General features: G+C 40.8%; 2 protein-coding genes across 5 annotated transcripts in view; one reads left to right on the top strand and one right to left on the bottom strand.

The window, feature by feature from the left end:
- pfkfb4a (6-phosphofructo-2-kinase/fructose-2,6-biphosphatase 4a) overlaps window positions 1-15,253 on the top strand; it is a 49,177-nt gene extending 33,924 nt beyond the window's left edge. For 2 of the 4 annotated variants that reach the window (XM_090205999.1, XM_021569656.3), the window contains exons 8-14: window positions 304-511; window positions 646-792; window positions 2,996-3,100; window positions 5,822-5,951; window positions 6,065-6,127; window positions 6,265-6,329; window positions 10,378-15,253. In XM_090205999.1, the coding sequence (XP_090062125.1) occupies window positions 304-511; window positions 646-792; window positions 2,996-3,100; window positions 5,822-5,951; window positions 6,065-6,127; window positions 6,265-6,329; window positions 10,378-10,437 (778 nt within the window). In that variant the 3' untranslated portion in view covers window positions 10,438-15,253. Of the gene's footprint in view, window positions 1-303; window positions 512-645; window positions 793-2,995; window positions 3,101-5,821; window positions 5,952-6,064; window positions 6,128-6,264; window positions 6,330-8,971; window positions 9,817-10,377 lie in introns of those variants that run through there. The other 2 variants (XM_021569657.3, XM_021569655.3) reach the window with 1 other exon arrangement.
- Window positions 15,254-18,640: 3,387 nt separating this feature from the next.
- On the bottom strand, window positions 18,641-20,903 carry LOC110494520 (actin-related protein 2/3 complex subunit 4). The gene is given in 8 exon segments (XM_090204198.1): window positions 18,641-19,220; window positions 19,332-19,502; window positions 19,710-19,805; window positions 19,985-20,096; window positions 20,203-20,321; window positions 20,736-20,759; window positions 20,761-20,796; window positions 20,859-20,903. Coding segments are annotated over 8 exon segments (609 nt in total). The 3' UTR covers window positions 18,641-19,214.
- Between the last annotated feature and the right edge of the window lie 176 nt (window positions 20,904-21,079).

The following is a 21,079-nucleotide window of genomic DNA, read 5'->3' as shown; positions in this document are numbered from 1 at the left end:
CTGGAATCCAAATTTCTGCTTGAATATCCAACATTCTTAGCAAATAATGTAAGAAATAACTCCAAAGAATACTGCAAAGTTGGCTAGGAGCTAGAAATAGGTCGGCACCATCTTGTCTGTCAAATACATGAAAAACATTAATCAAATAATTTCCAATTACAACAGTCAAATACGTTGCTTGTCCTTTTAATGTGAATTTTTTTAAAGCTGGTTTCAATGCATGTCGTTTCTAAGAGGTGTTCTCTCTTATAAAGTACGGGATTCCTAAAGCTCTCTGGCCTGTCCCTCACCCCTCTCTCCCAGGGATCTGTCCTACATCAAGATTATGGACGTGGGCCGGAGGTACCTGGTGAACCAGGTCCAGGACCACATCCAGAGCCGGATCGTCTACTACCTCATGAACATCCACATCACACCACGCTCCATCTACTTGTGTCGCCATGGAGAGAGTGACCTCAATGTCAAGGGCTGCATTGGAGGAGACTCTGGACTCTCCCCCAGGGGCAAGGAGGTATGGCTAACTCTATCCCTAGACTTGATCTCTTCCTTACATATTCTACTTTTTAATTTCTTTAATATTGAATAGTTTTACATATTTTTTTTATTCTCTCTTTTCCCTTTTGTGTGGATTTTTTCCATGTGCAGTTTGCCAATTATCTGGGCCAGTTCATCCAGTCTCAGGAAATCAGTGATCTGAAGGTGTGGACCAGCCAGATGAAGAGGACCATCCAGACAGCTGAGGCAGTGTCTGTGCCGTACGAGCAGTGGAAGGCGCTCAACGAGATAGACGCCGTAAGAACTCAACTTTTCAATATTGCACAGTGCCACCTGTGTGACTGTGTGATATCAAGTTAAAGGTTTTTGGTCGTATACACAGTTGGGCAGATGTTATAGCAGGTGCAGCAAAATGCTTATGTTACTAGCTCCTAAAAGTAATCCAAATGCAATCTATTAGAGCTGCCATGGACCTCACAATCCGATATTACGATACTCAGGTGCCGATACGATATATATTGCCGTTCTCATGATTCTACAGTACCTTCATGAAGTAAACTCAGCAAAAAAAGAAACGTCCCCTTTTCAGGACCCTGTCTTTCAAGGATAATTTGTAAAAATCCAAATAACTTCACAGATCTTCATTGTAAAGGGCTTAAACACGGTTTCCCATGCTTGTTCAATGAACCATAAACAATTAATGAACATGCACCTGTGGAACAGTCGTTAAGACATTAACAGCGTACAGACGGTAGGCAACTAAGGTCACAGTTTTGAAAACTTAGGACACTAAAGAGACCTTTCTACTGACTGAAAAACACCAAAAGAAAGATGCCTGCTCATCTGCGTGAACGTGCCTTAGGCATGCTGCAAGGAGGCATGAGGAATGCAGATGTGGCAGGGCAATAAATTGCAATGTCCGTACTGTGAGACGCCTAAGACAGCGCTATAGCTACAATCTATAATAGGGGCCTCTAAAAGGTTGCGAACTACCAGTAGCTCGCCAAACAATTCTGAAAGTACATGCAATTTTCAAGTGTTCTACCGCAAACTGTCATAAACTAATCTCACAACAGACACCGCAACTCCCAGCTACTATCTAATCATCGCAACATTGACATTATCCCACCCCTGGTTAGACACTATTTGCTTAAACACACCATATCAGCGAATTAATTTCCTGCAATATTGCCTGGTACACGCGTTTGTTTGTCTACGCACTATGTAGCCAGCCAGTTGATGCGATAAATCTTGTGCGTTGACAGATACTTTCCCCAAAACCTTCTCAATTTAAATGTTAACTGCCAAGTATGCTTACCTGGCGGATGTATATCATTAGTATTTATTAGTTATTTGTCAATTTTGCCATGAAATGAGTAGCAGCAGTACAGAACCATCGCTAGACCGGCACATTAGACAGCACATGTGCAATTAAAGGGGAATTGGGCTAACAAATTGATTTTTTTTCTTTGTTTTCTTCCAGGCCTAAAAAACAGTCTTCTGATATGATTTAAGCATTGACATGGGCTCAGAACATCAAATTCTGTTGTTTCTCTATGAACAATTGTAATTTTGAGAGTGAAATAAAAAATAAATAAAAAAGCGAATACCAAGAAAAGTAAAACTCAGCAAACCTAATTTGGGAAAATATTTTAAAAAATCAATTTGGGGAAGAAATCAGATTTTATAGGGCCCTCCTTAGTTGTTTATTAACCATTATTTTACCAGGTATATTGACAGAAAATATATAGTACACAAAGGACCCGGAGGAAGAGTTGCAGGGGAGAGAAGAGAAAATGCCTATTTGAAACCTCAAATGAAATTCGTAGCTTGCTCATACTAGAAAAGGTTGGAAACTCTTAATCTGTACATATATATACACTGGATTAATTTACACAAGATCTACTAAGAATGATGTGTAAATCACATTCTTTGTAAACAGTAGGTGTAGACTAACAGTGAAATGCTTACTTATGGACCCTTCACAACAAATTTTTTGAAATAATGGAAAAACTAATAACACAGGGATTAAATACACAATGAGTAACGATAACTTCGCTGTATACACGGGGTACCAGTACTGAGTTGATATGCAGTGGTATGAGATAATTGAGGTAGATGTGTACATATAGGTAGGGATCAAGTGACTAGGCAACAGGATGGATAATACACAGTAGCAGCAGGATATGTGATAAGTTAAGTGCAGAAAGAGTCCATGCAGATAGTCCGGGTACCTGTTGGTTAACTATTTAACTAACTATTTAGCAGTCTTCTGGCCTGGGGGTAGGTGCTGTTCAGGGTCCGGACTGCATCGGCAGAAGATATATTAGTGAGGTTTGTCAAGAACCCAGTATATATATAAATATGGAGTGTGCATAAACAGTGTGACTAAAATGCAATATACAGGTGTAGATTTGGAAAATTGTGCAAGTCTGTGATTTACTAAATATGTTGCGGTGTGTTTGAGTAACTGAAGTGATGCATGTGTGTTTATCCTCAGGGTGTGTGTGAGGAGATGATGTATGAGGAGATCCAGCAGCACTACCCACTGGAGTTTGCAATGAGGGACCAGGACAAATACCGCTACCGTTACCCAAAGGGAGAGGTGAGTGAGAAGAACATTTTCTAATGCCTCATTTGTTAAATCATCTTTATGTATTATGAAAGAGCTCTGCCAACCTGAATGCTGGTTTTATGTGTCAAGAAATATGTGTGAGGACTTGCTTCTGCTGAAGAGCTGTACAGTTCTAAACAATGTTTTTGACAAGCCAGCACTTAGATATGGCCGTTTCCATACTTTCATGGAATGTTTGGGATTGACAGAGTAAGGCATTTGTGAAAATTCTATAGCAATATATAGTTGGAAAGCAGCTGTGGGTTTGGACAATTAAGACACTGCAGTAAATAAAAACGTGTCAGTCTTGTCCAGGACCGGAATCTACACAGACCGGTGCGCCATAGTCAATCAGAGCTACAGTAGGCCTATATGCAAATAAGCCATTTGCCACACTGGCCTGCAAAAATGTACTTTGAGCTGGACTGTCTTTACAGGCAGTAGCGTCAGTGTGACTTTAGACCATTAGAAAGCATTCGCCAAAAGCCAAAATATACACCTGAATAGATTTCTGTAAATATTTAAGTACTGTACCACAGGCATCCATACATTTGGAAACTTTACAGTCCTATTGATCAAACAGCCATGAACAGATAGGCTCTCTCCCTCCCTAAGATCAACAACTAACGGTAGCCAGAGCGAGATGAGCTAAAATCTAACAAGGCAAAAGTAGATAAACTCTCAAACTTTTTCAGCTTGAAGTTGGCCGTCAAAATATTTGCACTGATTAACGATGGGGAATAGTAGCCTGCTCGCCCTTGTGCAGCTTGCTTGCCAACGCATGCTTGTCCCAACGCAAGTTTTGACAACCGAATGGGGAACTGCCTGCCTGCCCATTTAATCGATGCCAAATACATTTGATAAAAAACTAAGAGATGTGCTTGTTACCTGTATAAGTCGTTCAGCTTAGCTAGCTAGCAAAGCAATTCACATTTCTTGTTGGCTAAGTAAATGGCACCTGCATCTCTAGCTGTAGCCGCCGAAAAACGATATGAGAGGGAAAAGGTCGGCCATTCATCCACTGACATGACATTCTCCCAGCAGCTTGCTAACCTAAGCTGTGTTTTTAGCTTGCTAAATAAATAGCTACATACTATGCATTTGGAAAGTATCCAGACCCCTTCACTTTTCCACATTTTGTAACATTACAGCCTTATTCTAAAATGTATTTAAATAAAATAAAAATCCTCATCAATCTACACACAATACCCCATAATGACAAAGCGAAAACAGGTTTTTAGAATTTTGGGGTAATTTATACAAAAAAAAGAAACGTTATTTACATATTCAGTAAGTATTCAGGCCCTTTGCTATGAGACTCGAAATTGAGCTCAGGTGCATCCTGTTTCCATTGATCATCCTTGAGATGTTTCTACAACTTGATTGGAGATCACCTGTGGTAAATTCAGTTGATTGGACATGATTTGGAAAGGCACACACCTGTCTATATAAGGTCCCACAGTTGACAGTGCATGTCAGAGCATAAACCAAGCCATGAGGTCGAAGGAATTGTCCGTAGAGCTCCAGACAGGATTGTGTCGAGGCACAGATCTAAGGAAGGGAACCAAAAAATGTCTGCAGTATTGATGGTGCCCAAGAACACAGTGGCCTCCATCATTCTGAAATGGAAGAAGTTTGACCCACCACCATGACTCTTCCTAGAGCCGCCCGGCCAATCTGAGCAAAAGGGGGAGAAGTCCTTGGTCAGGGAGATGACGATGATGGTCACTCTGACAGCGCTCCAGAGTTCCTCTATGGAGATGGGAGAACCTTCCAGAAGGACAACCATCTCTGTAGCACTCTACCAATCAGGCCTTTATGGTAGAGTGGCCAGACGGAAGCCACTCCTCAGTAAAAGGCACATGACAGCCCACTTGGAGTTTGCCAGAAGGTAATTAAAGGACTCTGACCATGAGAAACAAGATTCTCTGATCTGATGAAACCAAGATAGAACTCTTTGGCCTGAATGCTAAGCATCACGTCTGGAGAAAACCAGGCACCACTCATCACCTGGACAATACCATCCCTATGGTGGAGCATGGTGGTGGTAGCATCATACTGTGGGGATGTTTTTCAGCTGCAGAGACTGAGAGACTAGTCAGGAATGAGGGAAAGATGAACGGAGCAAAGTACAGAGAGCCTTGATGGAAACCTCCAGAGCACTGAGGTCCTCAGACTGGGGCGAAGGAACACTTTCCAACAGGATATCGACCCTAAGCCCACTGCCAAGACAATGCAGGAGTGGCTTCGGGACAAGTCTCTGAATGTCCTTGAGTGGCCCAGCCACAGACCAGACTTGAACCCGATTTCAACATCTCTGGAGAGACCTAAAAATACCTGTGCAGCGTCGCTCCCCATCCAACCTGATAGAGCTTGAGAGGATCTGCAGAGAAGGAGAGACACTCCCAAATACATGCTTGTAGCGTCATACCAAAGAAGACTCGGCTGTGATCGCTGGCCACGGTGCTTCAACAAAGTACTGAGTAAAGCTTCTGAATATTTATGGAAATGTAATATTTCAGTTTTAATTTTGTATTAATTTGCAAAAATGTTTTCTACATTGTTTTCCACTTGTAGTATTTGTCTGTGCCCTGTTTTTTGGGGAGTGTCTTTTACCCCCTGCCTTAAGTTTTTGTCACCCTTTTTGGCCGAGTGAGAGTCTTGGTTGGTCTGTCTCTCTGAGTGTACCTAACCGTTGACCTGTCTCCTCAGTCCTATGAAGACCTGGTGCAGCGTCTGGAGCCGGTCATCATGGAGCTGGAGAGGCAGGAGAACATCCTGGTTGTCTGTCACCAGGCTATCATGCGCTGCCTGCTGGCATACTTCCTGGATAAGACCGCAGGTCAGTCTGGTTGTCTTTCCTGGATAAGACCGATGGAAGGTGTTGTTTAGTCTCCTTTTTGCAGATCTCTTTTGTAATAGATTTCTTGGTAATGTTTGTGTGTTGTTTCTCAGAGGAGCTGCCCTACTTGAAGTGCCCACTGCACACCGTGCTGAAGCTCACGCCAGTGGCTTATGGTAAGACTGGCCTTCCACTGCTACGCAGTCCTGTCTGTACCTACTTCAGTGTTAATTGTGAAATAACAGAAATATTTCACATTGGATTTAGTTGTTTATAATGCAAGAATGCACCTTTCTGTGCCCTGTGTTTTCAGGCTGTAAGGTGGAGTCCATCTACCTAAATGTGGATGCAGTGAACACTCACAGAGATAGACCAGAGGTTGGTATATCTACATACTCACACACACAGATACTGATTTGGTGGCAGATTTGGTAAACATAAGGGGGAATCTGTGCTATGCTTGACAGATGACTCTAAACTCTGTAAGCTGTGCAGCTGTAGTGCTTTTCAACAGTCCAGGTTGCAATGGCTTCATAATCAGAGGAGTGTTTAATAGTCATGCTTAGAGTGGATTCTTTATTGTAAAGATGTCATGTGCACTGGTATCAGTACTAAAGATGATGATAGTGACTCATGTTGTGACCTTCATCCATTGTCCATCACCATTTCACACGCTCATCCTGAATAAACCAATTAGAGGATAGTGGGATGGAACGACATGATTCATGATGTTATATCATCAGGTGAAATCTGTGTGATTAGGGATCATGTTCATGACATTTCTTTATCGTATACGTAGAGAAGCATTTAGGGAGTGTAACTATTCAAATTAACTTTGATAATGAAATAATGAAATGGATTTTTATCACATCCTGGGCTCTGTTTTCAGCTGGTGCTCAGGAGGCGCTAGTGTCAAATGCACATTAGTTTGCAATTTAGGCATGTAAAAAATGTCAGACTGATATTTTCCAGTCCTAATGCCACGTTTGTCAATTTACCTGTTGAACATCAGCTCATTTGCACTGAGGTGGGAGGGGTGGCAATATTTGAGGTGTGTCCTTTAAAAACAAACGCAAAAGTTACAATTTCATGCAGCACTAATGGTAAGTTTTAAAACTCACAAAATGCAGGTCTTAACGGTAACGCTGTTAATGGCATGATTTTGAGAGCAGAAGTGCAGCCTATCCAGCCATGATGCACAGGGCCCATGGAAGGAGAGATGTGCCAGTGAACCTTGTATTTACAAACCTTAACAAATGATTGATTTCCGCCCCTTTCATTAAATTGGATTAAAAAACAAGCATAGCCTACCCTCCCGTTAATCAAGGCTGGTTTAGCAACATCACATAGGTGTGCCTTTTTGTCCTGGCCAGAGGTAGCTTTTTAATAAATGGTTTCTACTGGGAGTGCTTTTAAATATTGGAGGTTTAAGCCCTTGTGCATTTTAATTATTCACAATTCACATACCTGCGTTTTGCTTGTTCAAGTAGGTTATCCATCCCACTACCGATTTACTGAAGGCATGCTCTTCCAAAATATTCAGTCCTCATAATGCCATATCAACAACAGATTCTTATTTTTTTTTTAATGATACAATTGACAGGAGCCTAGTATTGGTTTGAATGCAATTGACATTTTGTCTGCTATTTCTGGAGAATGTGATCTGTAAGGTGGTTCCATGATGTTTATAAAACATTACAGTTGTGAAGTGTAACGGTGAGTGGACATTCCCCCGTTCTCTTTACATTGGATCCAGGTCCTGTGGAAAGTTTGGATGTGAGTAAAATCCTACATAGTCTTATTTTCCTGGTCTGTATTATGTGCCCAAGGGGTGCAGTTATGGTGCCTGTAACTGTATTATGTGCCCATGGGGAGCAGTTATGGTGCCTGTAACTGTATTATGTGCCCATGGGGTGCAGTTATGGTGCCTGTAACTGTATTATGTGCCCATGGGGTGCAGTTATGGTGCCTGTAACTGTGTTATGTGCCCATGGGGTGCAGTTATGGTGCCTGTAACTGTGTTATGTGCCCATGGGGTGCAGTTATGGTGCCTGTAACTGTATTATGTGCCCATGGGGAGCAGTTATGGTGCCTGTAACTGTATTATGTGCCCATGGGGAGCAGTTATGGTGCCTGTAACTGTATTATGTGCCCATGGGGTGCAGTTATGGTGCCTGTAACTGTATTATGTGCCCATGGGGAGCAGTTATGGTGCCTGTAACTGTATTATGTGCCCATGGGGAGCAGTTATGGTGCCTGTAACTGTATTATGTGCCCATGGGGAGCAGTTATGGTGCCTGTAACTGTATTATGTGCCCATGGGGAGCAGTTATGGTGCCTGTAACTGTATTATGTGCCCATGGGGAGCAGTTATGGTGCCTGTAACTGTATTTACACGTTGCCTATTTAAAACAAGTTATTTCGTTTTTATTAGAATTGTGGACAGTCATTTTAGGCCTTATCAATAGCCTAGTGAATTTAATGTTGCTTGTTGACTACGTTTGGCATGTCCAGACTGCAAATTACAGTAGACATTGCCCCTGTATCAGTGCGAATGCTGTTGCCTATGTTTCTATATTGAAGCAATGTGTTTTAGAACAATGTGGGCTGACATGTTCAACATATTCAGCAAACTAGGCTATAACGGACTAACATTCAAATTGGAGTTGCAATACATAAAAGACCATAAATACACAACTTGAAGCAACTGCATATTTAGCCCTGGTTTATGTTCTGATTGGCCAGTGAAGGGCCAAGTCTTGACACACTCAACTTGTTTATTCATCAAAACCCAGCCCTTTCACGCCACCACCAACTACTCTGCCTATAATTCCGGTTGTGAAAATGGCAAAAATATTTCTGACACACCCTGAACCTATAACGCTACCACCAGCGCTAAGATTTACCATTGCGCTAGGTTTGTTAGAATAGAGCCCCCTGTCTTTCCCACCCATCCTCCCATTATAGCTATTTTGTTTCCCTGATGTTTGACCCCAACCTTTTCTTTCATTGCTGAACAGAACGTAAAGGTGTCGCGGATGGCCGAGGAGGCTTTGCTAACAGTACCAGCTCATCAGTGAGATGGTATCCCCTCATGCTCTCACACTCCCTTCTTTCCACTCCCCATTAACTTGTTCTTCAATCAGACACTTAGTCCTCAGTCACTCCATACCCTCTTTACTTCCTGACATCAGAAGTACTCTGATTTTGTTTTGGAGTATTCAATAATAATTCTAATTAACTGGAATCTAGTTCATTTGTAAATATCCCTACCATAAGGGTCTGGTTTTCTTTTTTTTGTTTATTGACCTGCTGCTTTTTTCCATCTCCAAATTGACATAATGGTTTTGTAAATCAATGTTGAACTGCCAACTGTGAAGCGATTTAAGCCGAAGCACATTTCATTTCAAATATTTTCATTTGTCGGATAACCTTTTTTAAATTTACTCTCATGGATGTATGTCACTTTTTTTATTCGGGAAGCTCAGTATTTTATTATTATTTGTCAGTAGTGAGTCTGTGGATTTCAATGTGACTCACTGTCTTAATTAGTTGAATGTGTGTCTGTCTGTGTTCATAGCGTTGCACAAATGTCTACTTGATGAGGTAGTGTTTTGCACCTTTACTCTGAAACCTAAACTCTTGAGTGTTTCTTTAATTAGTTATTTTTTAAAATTCTTTCAGTTTAGTGTATTTTTAATTTGATCAAGTTAGATTAAATGTTAATTTTATAATCATGTATGAAGATGGCCCAGAAGAACACATTTTTTATTAGAATGTGAAGGTTTCTGCTCCATATGGAATATGAGGAAGTAATTGACATATCACTGTTTACTGGCTATGTTAATAAAAATCGACTTGACCAGCCCTGCTGTATTTTATGTATCGATACATTGACCCTCACGTTTTTGTTCTATAAATGTCTTCAGAAACATCTTTTACTGTGCTATGCAAATGCAGAGCATTTTGTCCTCAGCCTTTATTAATATGCAGCGGCTGTATTGGAAGTCATTTCCTCTGTAGACTACTAATGCCTATTCATCAGACTCAATATAAACACCTGTTTGTAGAACAGTGCTTGACCTCTTCCTGACACCATAACAGTAACTCTCCTCATCCACAAAGCCAACTGCAAAACATGCCTTTTTCATACACACATCTGACCAGGAACAATAATATTCAGTTGTCTAAACTAATATCTATTTCTCTAAACCATTATCTCTGCCGCAAACATAAACAAACCTCACTTTGTATAGCACAGTGTGTCTCTCACTGAAATGAAATGCCTTGTTCTAGGACTTCTATGCCTTGAAGCTATGGGGGATTTGAACATGTCCCTTATTTTGAAACTCCATGGATTTGAGATTTGATTCGTCATTCTGGTGTGTCTTCAAAGGGATGTAAAACGTGTATGTTCCTCTTTCAGAATGTCAACGTTCATCGCACCACAGAAGATGCCTTGCAGACAGTCCCACCTCACCTCTGAAATGCAAGCCACTCGGATTGAAGTTTGGGCTCTCCTCTACCTCCCTGTTACTACGTGTCATTACTTGTGTCTAGTGGTACAGAGTCAATGGACATTCTATCTGTGCAACTCACTCAATTGATGGTTCTTTGTTGGGCGATGTAATGTTTTCACAGCCTGGTCTCAAAGCAAAACATACAGTACGAGTCAAAAGTTTAGACATTCAAGGTTTTTTGTTTGTTGATTGTACCATTTTATACATTGTAGAATAATAGTGAAGACATCACAACTATGAAATAACACATGGAATCATGTAGTAACCAAAAAAGTGTTAAACAAATCCAAAAATATTTTTGATTCTTCAATGTAGCCACCCTTTGCTTTGATAACAGCTTTGCACACTCTTGGCATTCTCTCAACAAGCTTCACCTGGAATGCTATTCCAACAGTCTTGAGGGAGTTCCCACATATGATGAGCACTTGTTGGTTGCTTTTCCTTCACTCTGCATTCCAACCATCCCAAACCATCTCAATTTGGTTGAGGTCGGGTGATTGTGGAGGCCAGGTCATCTGATGCAGCACTCCATCACTCTCCGTGCTCAAGTAGCCCTTACACAGCCTGGAGGTGTATTGGGTCATTGTCCTGTTGAAAAACAAATGATAGTCCCACTAAGTCCAAAACAGATGGGATGGTATATAGCAGCAGAATGCTGTGGTAGCCATGCTGGTTAAGTGTTCCTTGAATTCTAAATAAATCAGTGTCACCAGCAGAGCACCACGTCCATGCTTCACGGTGGGAACCACACATGCGGAGATAATCCGCTCACCTACTCTGCGTCACACAAAGACACGGGAGTTGGAACCAAAAATCGCAATTTTGGAAAATCGGACCAATGGATAGATTTCCACTGGTGTAATGTCCATTGCTTGTGTTTCTTGGCCCAAGCAAGTGTTTTCTTATTATTGGTGTGGTTTCTTTGCAGCAATTTGACCATGAAGGCCTGAGTCACGCAGTCTCCTCTGAACAGTTGATGTTGAGATGTGTCTGTTACTTTAACTCTGTGAAGCATTTATTTGGGCTGCAATTTCTGAGGCTGGTAAGGCTAATGAACTTATCCTCTGCAACAGAGGTAACTCTGGGTTTTTCTTTCCTGTGGCGGTCCTCATGAGAGCCAGTTTCATCATAGCGCTTGATGGTTTTTGCAACTGCACTTGAAGAAACTTTCAGAGTTCTTGACATTTTCAGAATTGACTGACCATGTCTTAAAGTAATGATGGACTGTCGTTTCTCTTTGCTTATTTGAGCTGTTCTTGCCATAATATGGACTTGTTCTTTTACCAAATAGGGCTATCTTCTATATACCACCCCTACCTTGTCACAACACAACTGATTGGCTCAAACGCATTAAGGAAAGAAATTCTACAAATTGACTTTTAACAAGGCACACCTGTTAATTGAAATGCATTCCAGGTGACTACCTCATGAAGCTAGTTGAGCGAATGCCAAGAGTGTGAAAAGCTGTCATCAAGGCAAAGGGTGCCTACTTTGAAGAATCTTAAATAAAACATATATTTTGATTTGTTTAACACTTTTTTGGTTACTCCATGATTTCATATGTGCCATTTCATAGTTTTGATATCTTCACTATTATTCTACAATGTATAAAATTGTAAAAATAAAGAAAAACCCTTGAATGAGTAGGTGTCCAAATTTTTGACTGGTACTGTATTTGACAAATTTATGCCACTCCATTAAGTATGATATGTTACTTTGTTGGGTTACATTACATTAGCCTGCGTAAATCTGGCATGCTCAAATTAGTATGGTAAGTCATATGTTTGGGATGACAGATTACTTAAAGCAAAAACAAAAGGAGGGTGGAGGCGTATAACGCGAATATCTAGCAACCCGACGGTTGTGTGTTCGAATCTCATCACGGGCAACATTAGCATTTTAGCAACGACGGAAAAGTATTGACACCCCTTTACTTTTTCCAAAAGTTGTTGTATTACAGCCTGAATTTACAATTGATTAAATTTGAAATGTATCACTGACCTACACACATTAACCCATAATATCAAAGTGGAATAATGTTTTAAGAAATGTCTTGAGTCAATAAGTATTCAACCCATTTGTTAGGACAAGACTAAATAAGTTCAGGAGTAAGGATTTGCTTAACAAGTCACATAAATTGCATGGACTCATGTGCAATAGTAGTGTTTAACATGACTACCTCATCTCTGTACCCCACACATAGAAATAATTGTAAGGTCCTTCAGTCGAGCAGTGAATTTCAAACACAGATTCAACCACAAAGACCAGGGAGGTTTTCCAATGCCTCACAAGGGGCACCTATTGGTAGATTGAATATTATATACATATACATTGAATATCCCTTTGAGCAAAGCAAAGTTATGAATTACACTTTGGATGGTGTATCAATACACCCAGTCACTACAAAGATACAGTTATCCTTCCAAACTCAGTTGCCATAGAGGAAGGAAACCACTCAGGGATTTCACCATGAGGCCAATGGTGACTTTAAAATAGTTCGTTTTTAATGGCTGTGATAGGGAAAAACTGAGGATGGATCAACAACATTGTAGTTACTCCACAATACTAACCTACAGTGCCTTGCGAAAGTATTCGGCCCCCTTGAACTTTGCGACCTTTTGCCACATTTCAGGCTTCAAACATAAAGATATAAAACTATCTTTTTGTGAAGAATCAACAACAAGTGGGACACAATCATGAAGTGGAACGACATTTATTGGATATTTCAAACTTTTTTAACAAATCAAAAACTGAAAAATTGGGTGTGCAAAATTATTCAGCCCCCTTAAGTTAATACTTTGTAGCTGTGTTTACAGCTGTAAGTCGCTTGGGGTATGTCTCTATCAGTTTTGCACATCGAGAGACTGAAGTTTTTTCCCATTCCTCCTTGCAAAACAGCTCGAGCTCAGTGAGGTTGGATGGAGAACATTTGTGAACAGCAGTTTTCAGTTCTTTCCACAGATTCTCGATTGGATTCAGGTCTGGACTTTGACTTGGCCATTCTAACACCTGGATATGTTTATTTTTGAACCATTCCATTGTAGATTTTGCTTTATGTTTTGGATCATTGTCTTGTTGGAAGACAAATCTCCGTCCCAGTCTCAAGTCTTTTGCAGACTCCATCAGGTTTTCTTCCAGAATGGTCCTGTATTTGGCTCCATCCATCTTCCCATCAATTTTAACCATCTTCCCTGTCCCTGCTGAAGAAAAGCAGGCCCAAACCATGATGCTGCCACCACCATGTTTGACAGTGGGTATGGTGTGTTCAGGGTGATGAGCTGTGTTGCTTTTACGCCAAACATAACGTTTTGCATTGTTGCCAAAAAGTTCAATTTTGGTTTCATCTGACCAGAGCACCTTCTTCCACATGTTTGGTGTGTCTCCCAGGTGGCTTGTGGCAAACTTTAAACGACACTTTTTATGGATATCTTTAAGAAATGGGTTTCTTCTTGCCACTCTTCCATAAAGGCCAGATTTGTGCAATATACGACTGATTGTTGTCCTATGGACAGAGTCTCCCACCTCAGCTGTAGATCTCTGCAGTTCATCCAGAGTGATCATGGGCCTCTTGGCTGCATATCTGATCAGTCTTCTCCTTGTATGAGCTGAAAGTTTAGAGGGACGGCCAGGTCTTGGTAGATTTGCAGTGGTCTGATACTCCTTCCATTTCAATATTATCGCTTGCACAGTGCTCCTTGGGATGTTTAAAGCTTGGGAAATATTTTTGTATCCAAATCCGGCTTTAAACTTCTTCACAACAGTATCTCGGACCTGCCTGGTGTGTTCCTTGTTCTTCATGATGCTCTCTGCGCTTTTGACGGACCTCTGAGACTATCACAGTGCAGGTGCATTTATACGGAGACTTGATTGCTGCACTGAAAGTAAAGGGGCTGAATAATTTTGCACGCCCAATTTTTCAGTTTTTGATTTGTTAAAAAAGTTTGAAATATCCAATAAATGTCGTTCCACTTCATGACTGTGTCCCACTTGTTGTTGATTCTTCACAAAAAAATACAGTTTTATATCTTTATGTTTGAAGCCTGAAATGTGGCAAAAGGTCGCAAAGTTCAAGGGGGCCGAATACTTTCGCAAGGCACTGTAAATGACAGTGTGAACAGAAGGAAGCCTGTACAGAATAAAAAAAAATATATGCATCCTGTTTGCAATAAGGCACTAAAGTAAAAATTGCAAATAAATAAGCTTCATGTCCTGAATACAAAGTGTCATGTTTGGGGCAAATTCAACATTCATACATCACTGAGTACCACTCATTTTCAAGCATGGTGTTGGCTACATCATGTTATGGGCATCCTTGTCATCGGCAAGGACTAGGGAGTTGTTTTAGAATAAAATAAACAAATACAGCTAAGCACAGGCAAAATCCTTAAAGAAAAATCTGGTTCAGTCTGCTTTCCAACAGAAAAGTGCACCTTTCATCAGGACAATAACCTAAAACACATGACCAAATATACACTGGAGTTGCTTACCAAGATGACATTGAATGTTCCTGAGTGGCCTGTCTTAAAGACAGAAGACGTAAAAATGGCAGTCAAGCAATGATCAACAACCAACTTGACAGCGCTTGAAGAATTAAAAAAATAATAATGGGCAAATATGGTACAATCCAGGTGTGCAAGGCTCTTGAGAGATTTAACCATAAAAACACAGCTGTAATCTCACCAAATCTTATTCTAACATGTATTGACTCAGGGGTGTGAATACTTATGTAAATGAAAGATTTCTGTATTTCATTTTCAATAAATTTGCAAAAGTTTCTAAAAACATGTTTTTACTTTGTCATTATGGGGTTTTGTGTGAAGATGGGTGAGGGGAAAAAACAATTTAATCAATTTTAAATTCAGACTGTAACACAAAATGTGGAATAAGTCCACATTTTAAATGAATATTTTCTGAAAGCACTGTACTCTTTAAGCTACTTTGTAACTACTTAGCATGTTAGCTAACCCTTCCCCTAACCATATTCCTTTAATCTAACTCATAACCTAACGGTGTATGTCATACTAAAGCAGTCAAATGTAATATATTATACTAAAGCAGTGGAACGTAGCATATCATACTAAAGCAGTCTAACGTAGCATATCCTACTAAAGCAGTCAAACGCAATATATCATACTAAACGATCAAGACGTAGGATACTATACTATTTGTAGGCCAATGTAATGTAACCTAACTTTAAGTAACACACACCACATTTGGACACCTACTCGTCGACTATCTCATTACAAAATCATGGGCATTAAAATGGAGTCCCCTCCCCTTGCTGCTATAACAGCCTCCACTCTTCGCTTTGTGCACAGGGGCATTGTCATGCTGAAACAGGGACAGGCCTTCCCCAAACGGTTGCCAGAAAGTTGGAAGCACAGAATGTCATTGTATGCTGTAGCACTAAGATTTCCCTTCACTGGAACTAAGTAACCCAGACCTTTATTCTTCCCCCACCAAACTTTACAGTTGACACTATGCATTCGAGCAGGTAGCATTCTCCTGGCATCCGCCAAACCCAGATTCGTCCGCCGGACTGCCAGATGGTGAAGTGTAATTCATCACTCCAGAGAACGTGTTTCCACTGCTCCAGAGTCCAATTGTGGCAAGCTTTACAGCACTCCAGCCGACGCTTGGCATTGCGCATGGTGATCTTAGGTTTGTGTGCGGCTGCTCGGCCATGGAAACCCATTTCATGAAGCTCCCAACGAACAGTTCTTGTGCTGACGTTGCTTCCAGAGGCAGTTTGGAACTCGGTAGTGAGTGTTGCAACCGAGGACAGATTACTTTTACGCACTTCAGCTCTCGGCGTTCCTGTTCTGTGAGCTTGTGTGGCCTACCACCTCGCAGCTAAGCCTTTCTTGCTCCTAGACGTTTCCACTTCACGATAATAGCACTTACAGTTGACCGGGCAGCTCTAGCATGGCAGACATTTTACAAACTGACTTGTTGGAAAGGTGGTATCACGTTGAAAGTCATTGAGCTCTTCAGTAAGGCTATTTTACTGTCAATGTTTGTGTATGGAGAATGCATGGCTGTGTGCTCGATTATATACACCGGTCAGCAACGGGTGAGGCTGAAATAGCCGAATCCACTAATTTGAAGTGGTGTCCACATACTTTTGTATATATATAGTGTATCATACTAAATGGAGTGGCAAGGATTTGAGTAATATATAACACGTTTTGCTCTGAGACCAGGTTGTTTTTCCGCCCCTTCGCCCTCTCTGAGCACATCCTTGTCCTGTTTTGGTGTCTCATGTTCAGAGCAATGTGAACTGAAGGATCCAGAGCCTTTCGGCTTTTCTGTAAGCATCCTCGATTGGCCTGTACAATTGTATCAGTTGGCCTTATTACTCCTCCGTAGGTATCTCAGTCAGTCTACAGCACATTCAGACCAATGGTTTAGAGGTCCAAACAGAAATGGGAATTAAATGAACAGTTCTGCTTGCATTCTAGGGTTTTGGGGTATGCTTTCAGGGAATTACTCAGACCCATTACCTTTTGCTGCTCCATTCTCATGGTAGGAAGAGCAGTAAGTCCTTGTTAGTAGTTTGGTTTATGTGTGTTAAGGCTTTATATATAGCTTACAGCGGTGTCTTGTCTAGGAGAGAGAAATGGACTGCAACTTATTTTTGTAAAGTATGAACCCCCTCAAAGTATTGATTGTGTGATTCACTTGTCCATTTTGAACCTCAGAAGTGTCACTATTGTTCTTCATGTCAATGTTTTATATTAAAAAGTATTTTGAGATGTGCAATTATAAAAATGTGATGGCTACACCATCAGCATATGCAAATATGTGGGCATATTCAATTGTTGGTGCTTGTGTTGGCTGCTGTTGAATCCAAATGTTTGATCATTTTTCCTGTGTTTTTCAAAATGTTTTTCCTGTGATTTTTCAAAATCTTCAATAAAGATGTGTTTTATACAGCTGCCTCAGATTCATCGAACATAGTACCTCTATTACAGATTACCTAACAGTTGGATTTTCTCCAAATCAGCCACGCACAAAACTGCATACAAATTACCAAAGGCACCAGTGTTGAATGAATATGCTGGAACTCAGTGTTATGAAAATAATATTTGAAGATAATAATTGGCCATAATGAAATGTGTTTGCAGCTTAAGGCTTACGAACGGAGGGAAATCTTAAACAAAATAAATACTACAACCAGTCTGTTTTAGTTACATTTTAGTCATTTAGCAGAGACTTATCCAGAGCGACTTACAGGAGCAATTAGGGTTAAGTGCCTTGCTTAATAACAGCACATCAGATTTTTCACATAGTCGCTCAGGGATTCTAACCTTTCGGCTACTTGCCTAACGCTGAGCTACCTTCCCCCAGCTCAGCACTAGAGGCCCACACTCTAACCAGGAAACATGCAAGATCTGACTCGCTCATTTTAGAACCAGCAACACATTCACTTCTCCTTTCTCACACCTGAAATAATACAGTGAGCCTTACTCTGCGCAAACTGAAGAGAAACAGCTGATCTTAGCAGAGACTTGAGTCCCAACCAACACAGCTAGTGCCACAGGAATAGATTTTGAAATTAAAGTGCCCTGAGTGTACGAAACATTATGAACACTAATATTGAGTTGCACCCCCTTTCACCCTCAGAATGGCCTCATTTCATCAGGGCATGGACTCTACAAGGTGTCGTAAGCATTCCACATGGACGCATGCCCATGTTGACTCCAATGCTTCCCACAGTTGTGTAAAGTTGGCTGGATGTCCTTTTGGTGGTGGACCATTCTTGATACACACAGGAAACTGTTGAACGTGAAAAACCCAGCAGCATTGCAGTTCTTGACACACTCAAACCGGTGCGACTGTCACCTGCTACTACCATATCCTGTTCAAAGGCACACCCTCTGAATGGCACATATACACAATCCAATCCAATTGTCTCAAGATTTAAAAATCCTTCTTTAACTTGTCTCCTCTCCTTCATCTACACCGATTGAAGTGGATTTAACAAGTGACATCAATAAGGGATCATAGCCTTCACCTGGTCAGTCTGTCATGGAAAGAGCAGGTGTTCCTAATGTTTTGTATATTCAGTGTACATATCTAATGGTATACACACACTCAACTTCAACAATGAGGATGTGGGCAAAAAGAAGAGCATGGATGGGACACACGGGCACCATTACTCAGAACTACAAACAAGCTCTCATGAGTTTTATTGGTGATCATTTCAAACATGGCTTATTTTAGGACAGTTCAATAAATCTGTGGTATCTTGTAATAAAATGTAAACATACATATTTTTTAAATTTATCTCCGTGATGATCGTTACATTTTGAGGTTACATTTTCTTTGTTGTAACAAAACACAAGAGTACATAAAGTCACAGAATGTATAAAAACAACACAGGCCGTTTCAGTTGGCACAACACATTCTCATTGTCCCGGTAATCATGAATATCAACCTGGTTAATACTTAAGGACCCGCCTTGGCTTTGAGATTTGTTCTAATTAGAAAATAATTCATTATATACAGTCATCAATATTTATGAGTACAGGGAAATACTTGTGATATGCAGTTGGGTGCCACACACACCCACCCACACTGGATTGGTCACTTTTCTATGGTATTCCTCACTGATTGGTTGTTCACTTACAGTACGCTTCTCCACCCTCTTCCTGCTATCGGACCCTTGAGCCTGCCCTGTCTCACAGATCCATAGTGATGGCCAAGTCATATGATCAGTGAGGGATGAGAGGACACCAACTCAGAACTGCAACAAAAGGAAGACATTGACAAGCATCATAATACTGTTCCATTAGTCGCACTGATTTGACTACATTTCTATAAAATGTAGATGGTTTTGCTTCGAACACTGTCTTACATTCTTGAGGAACTCCTCCGCTACGATACGGGCACGGGCATTGACAGACAGCTTCATCTCGCTGATCTCCTTGTCGATCTCCTCCATGAAGGTGATGACGAAGTCCACCAGCTTGTGCTTGTACATCTGCTCCGTGTGGAAGTTGGTGATGAGGAAACTGATGTCATAGCCCTACATGACAGGATGGAGAGATGGACAAAGAAAGAGAAAAGGAATTTAAAAAAGATTAGCAAGTCCAACAACAGCAATACCAACAACACCAATTGAATCATTTCCTGTTTCTATTCCTGCCTCTGTTTTCTTTCCTGTTATGAATCTCACTGGTTCTTTCAACCCCAGTTTAAAACATGAACGTCTAAGTTGATTTTCATTTATCACCTCAACTGGTTTCCTCCTGAGAATGAAGAAGTTCTCAGCTCTCATCATCATGAAGCGCATGAACTTGTGGCACAGGATCTTCTCAATCTCATCAGCCTGATGGAGCCAATTACGGTGCACTAATCAGCATTTGCATTAAACACACTTTTGTTTCCATATTGATTACAACTGATAGCTTTCAAATCTATATGAAAGGCTTGATTTCCTTAAACACACAACATCAAGATAATGGAAGGATAACATTGAAAGCAAAAAGACGGGTCATATTCCCTGACCTGCTTCACAGCAATGCTGACTCGCACAGAGTTGATGGAGCCCTCAATTAGGACCTTCTCCTTGTCATTGCGGCTGATCACCACAGGCTGTAGTAGGAGTTCTTTACTACTCCTGTAATGAGAAAACAACCAACTTGACAGAGCTTGAAGAATTAAATAACACTAATGTCATCATGAGGACAGAGAGAGAAAGAGAGACTCTTTCACACACAACTCACCTGACCTCCACCTCTGGTTTGTTGTGGCGTTCCACTACCTGAGAGGAGAAGTTCTCCAGACAGAGGGCGGCCTGCAGTGTGGCACGCACAGCGTTCAAGTATGGGCGCAGGGTCGCTGTCTGAGGGAGGTAGTGCCAACATTAACTCACGGATAGAAAACATCACTATTACATTTCAATTATCACGACAATCATCGAGACACTTTTTGTTTTTTTTTACTAAGTCTTTACATGTCCGTCTCAGACAGAGTGCTTTCAGAGTGCTGTTTGTACCATGGTCACAGGTTTTGCTACAACCATGTTACTACAAACATATTAGCCTCATTCATTTGCATAGTATTGAACGATCTAATAATGTTGTGGTGTTGTCAGAGATTTCTAGTCTGTCTTGCTTTGATCAATACTTTTTTCCTAGGGCGTCCTGTCAAACCACCATATTAAGGTTCAACCTACCTGATTAAGGTTCAACCTGGGAATTTAAAAGCAGAGAATATAATCGGTATTTCTGATTAAATAGAGATTTAACTCACTCACCATTTCTCTGTTGTAGTGGGTTTTAAAGGCGGAAGTTATTTTGCCACGCCTGCCAACTCCTCTTCCGCAAATCTCATATCACAGCGGATAGAGCGTTTTCATTGATTTCGACTTGACGGTCACCGCGGCCATCTTTCTGCTATCTAAAACATCTTTGGACGCATCCATTTGTTGGCCTCACTTTTTAGGGGAGTTAAATAAAATTATAATTTAATGAATTGTATAATTTAAAAAAGCATGACTATCTGACAGACTATTGTAATAGTATACCTACAAATACACTTAAATTAGGGACAAACAAAAACATTTAGATCCCTAATATTCGTTTGATTCCCGTTACCATA

The sequence above is a fragment of the Oncorhynchus mykiss genome, chromosome 17 (genome assembly GCF_057628025.1).
Source record: "Oncorhynchus mykiss isolate SJ-2025 chromosome 17, ASM5762802v1, whole genome shotgun sequence".
Lineage (NCBI taxonomy): Eukaryota > Metazoa > Chordata > Actinopteri > Salmoniformes > Salmonidae > Oncorhynchus > Oncorhynchus mykiss.
Note: the sequence above shows the minus strand (reverse complement) of the source record. Positions and strands in the feature narration are given on the sequence as shown.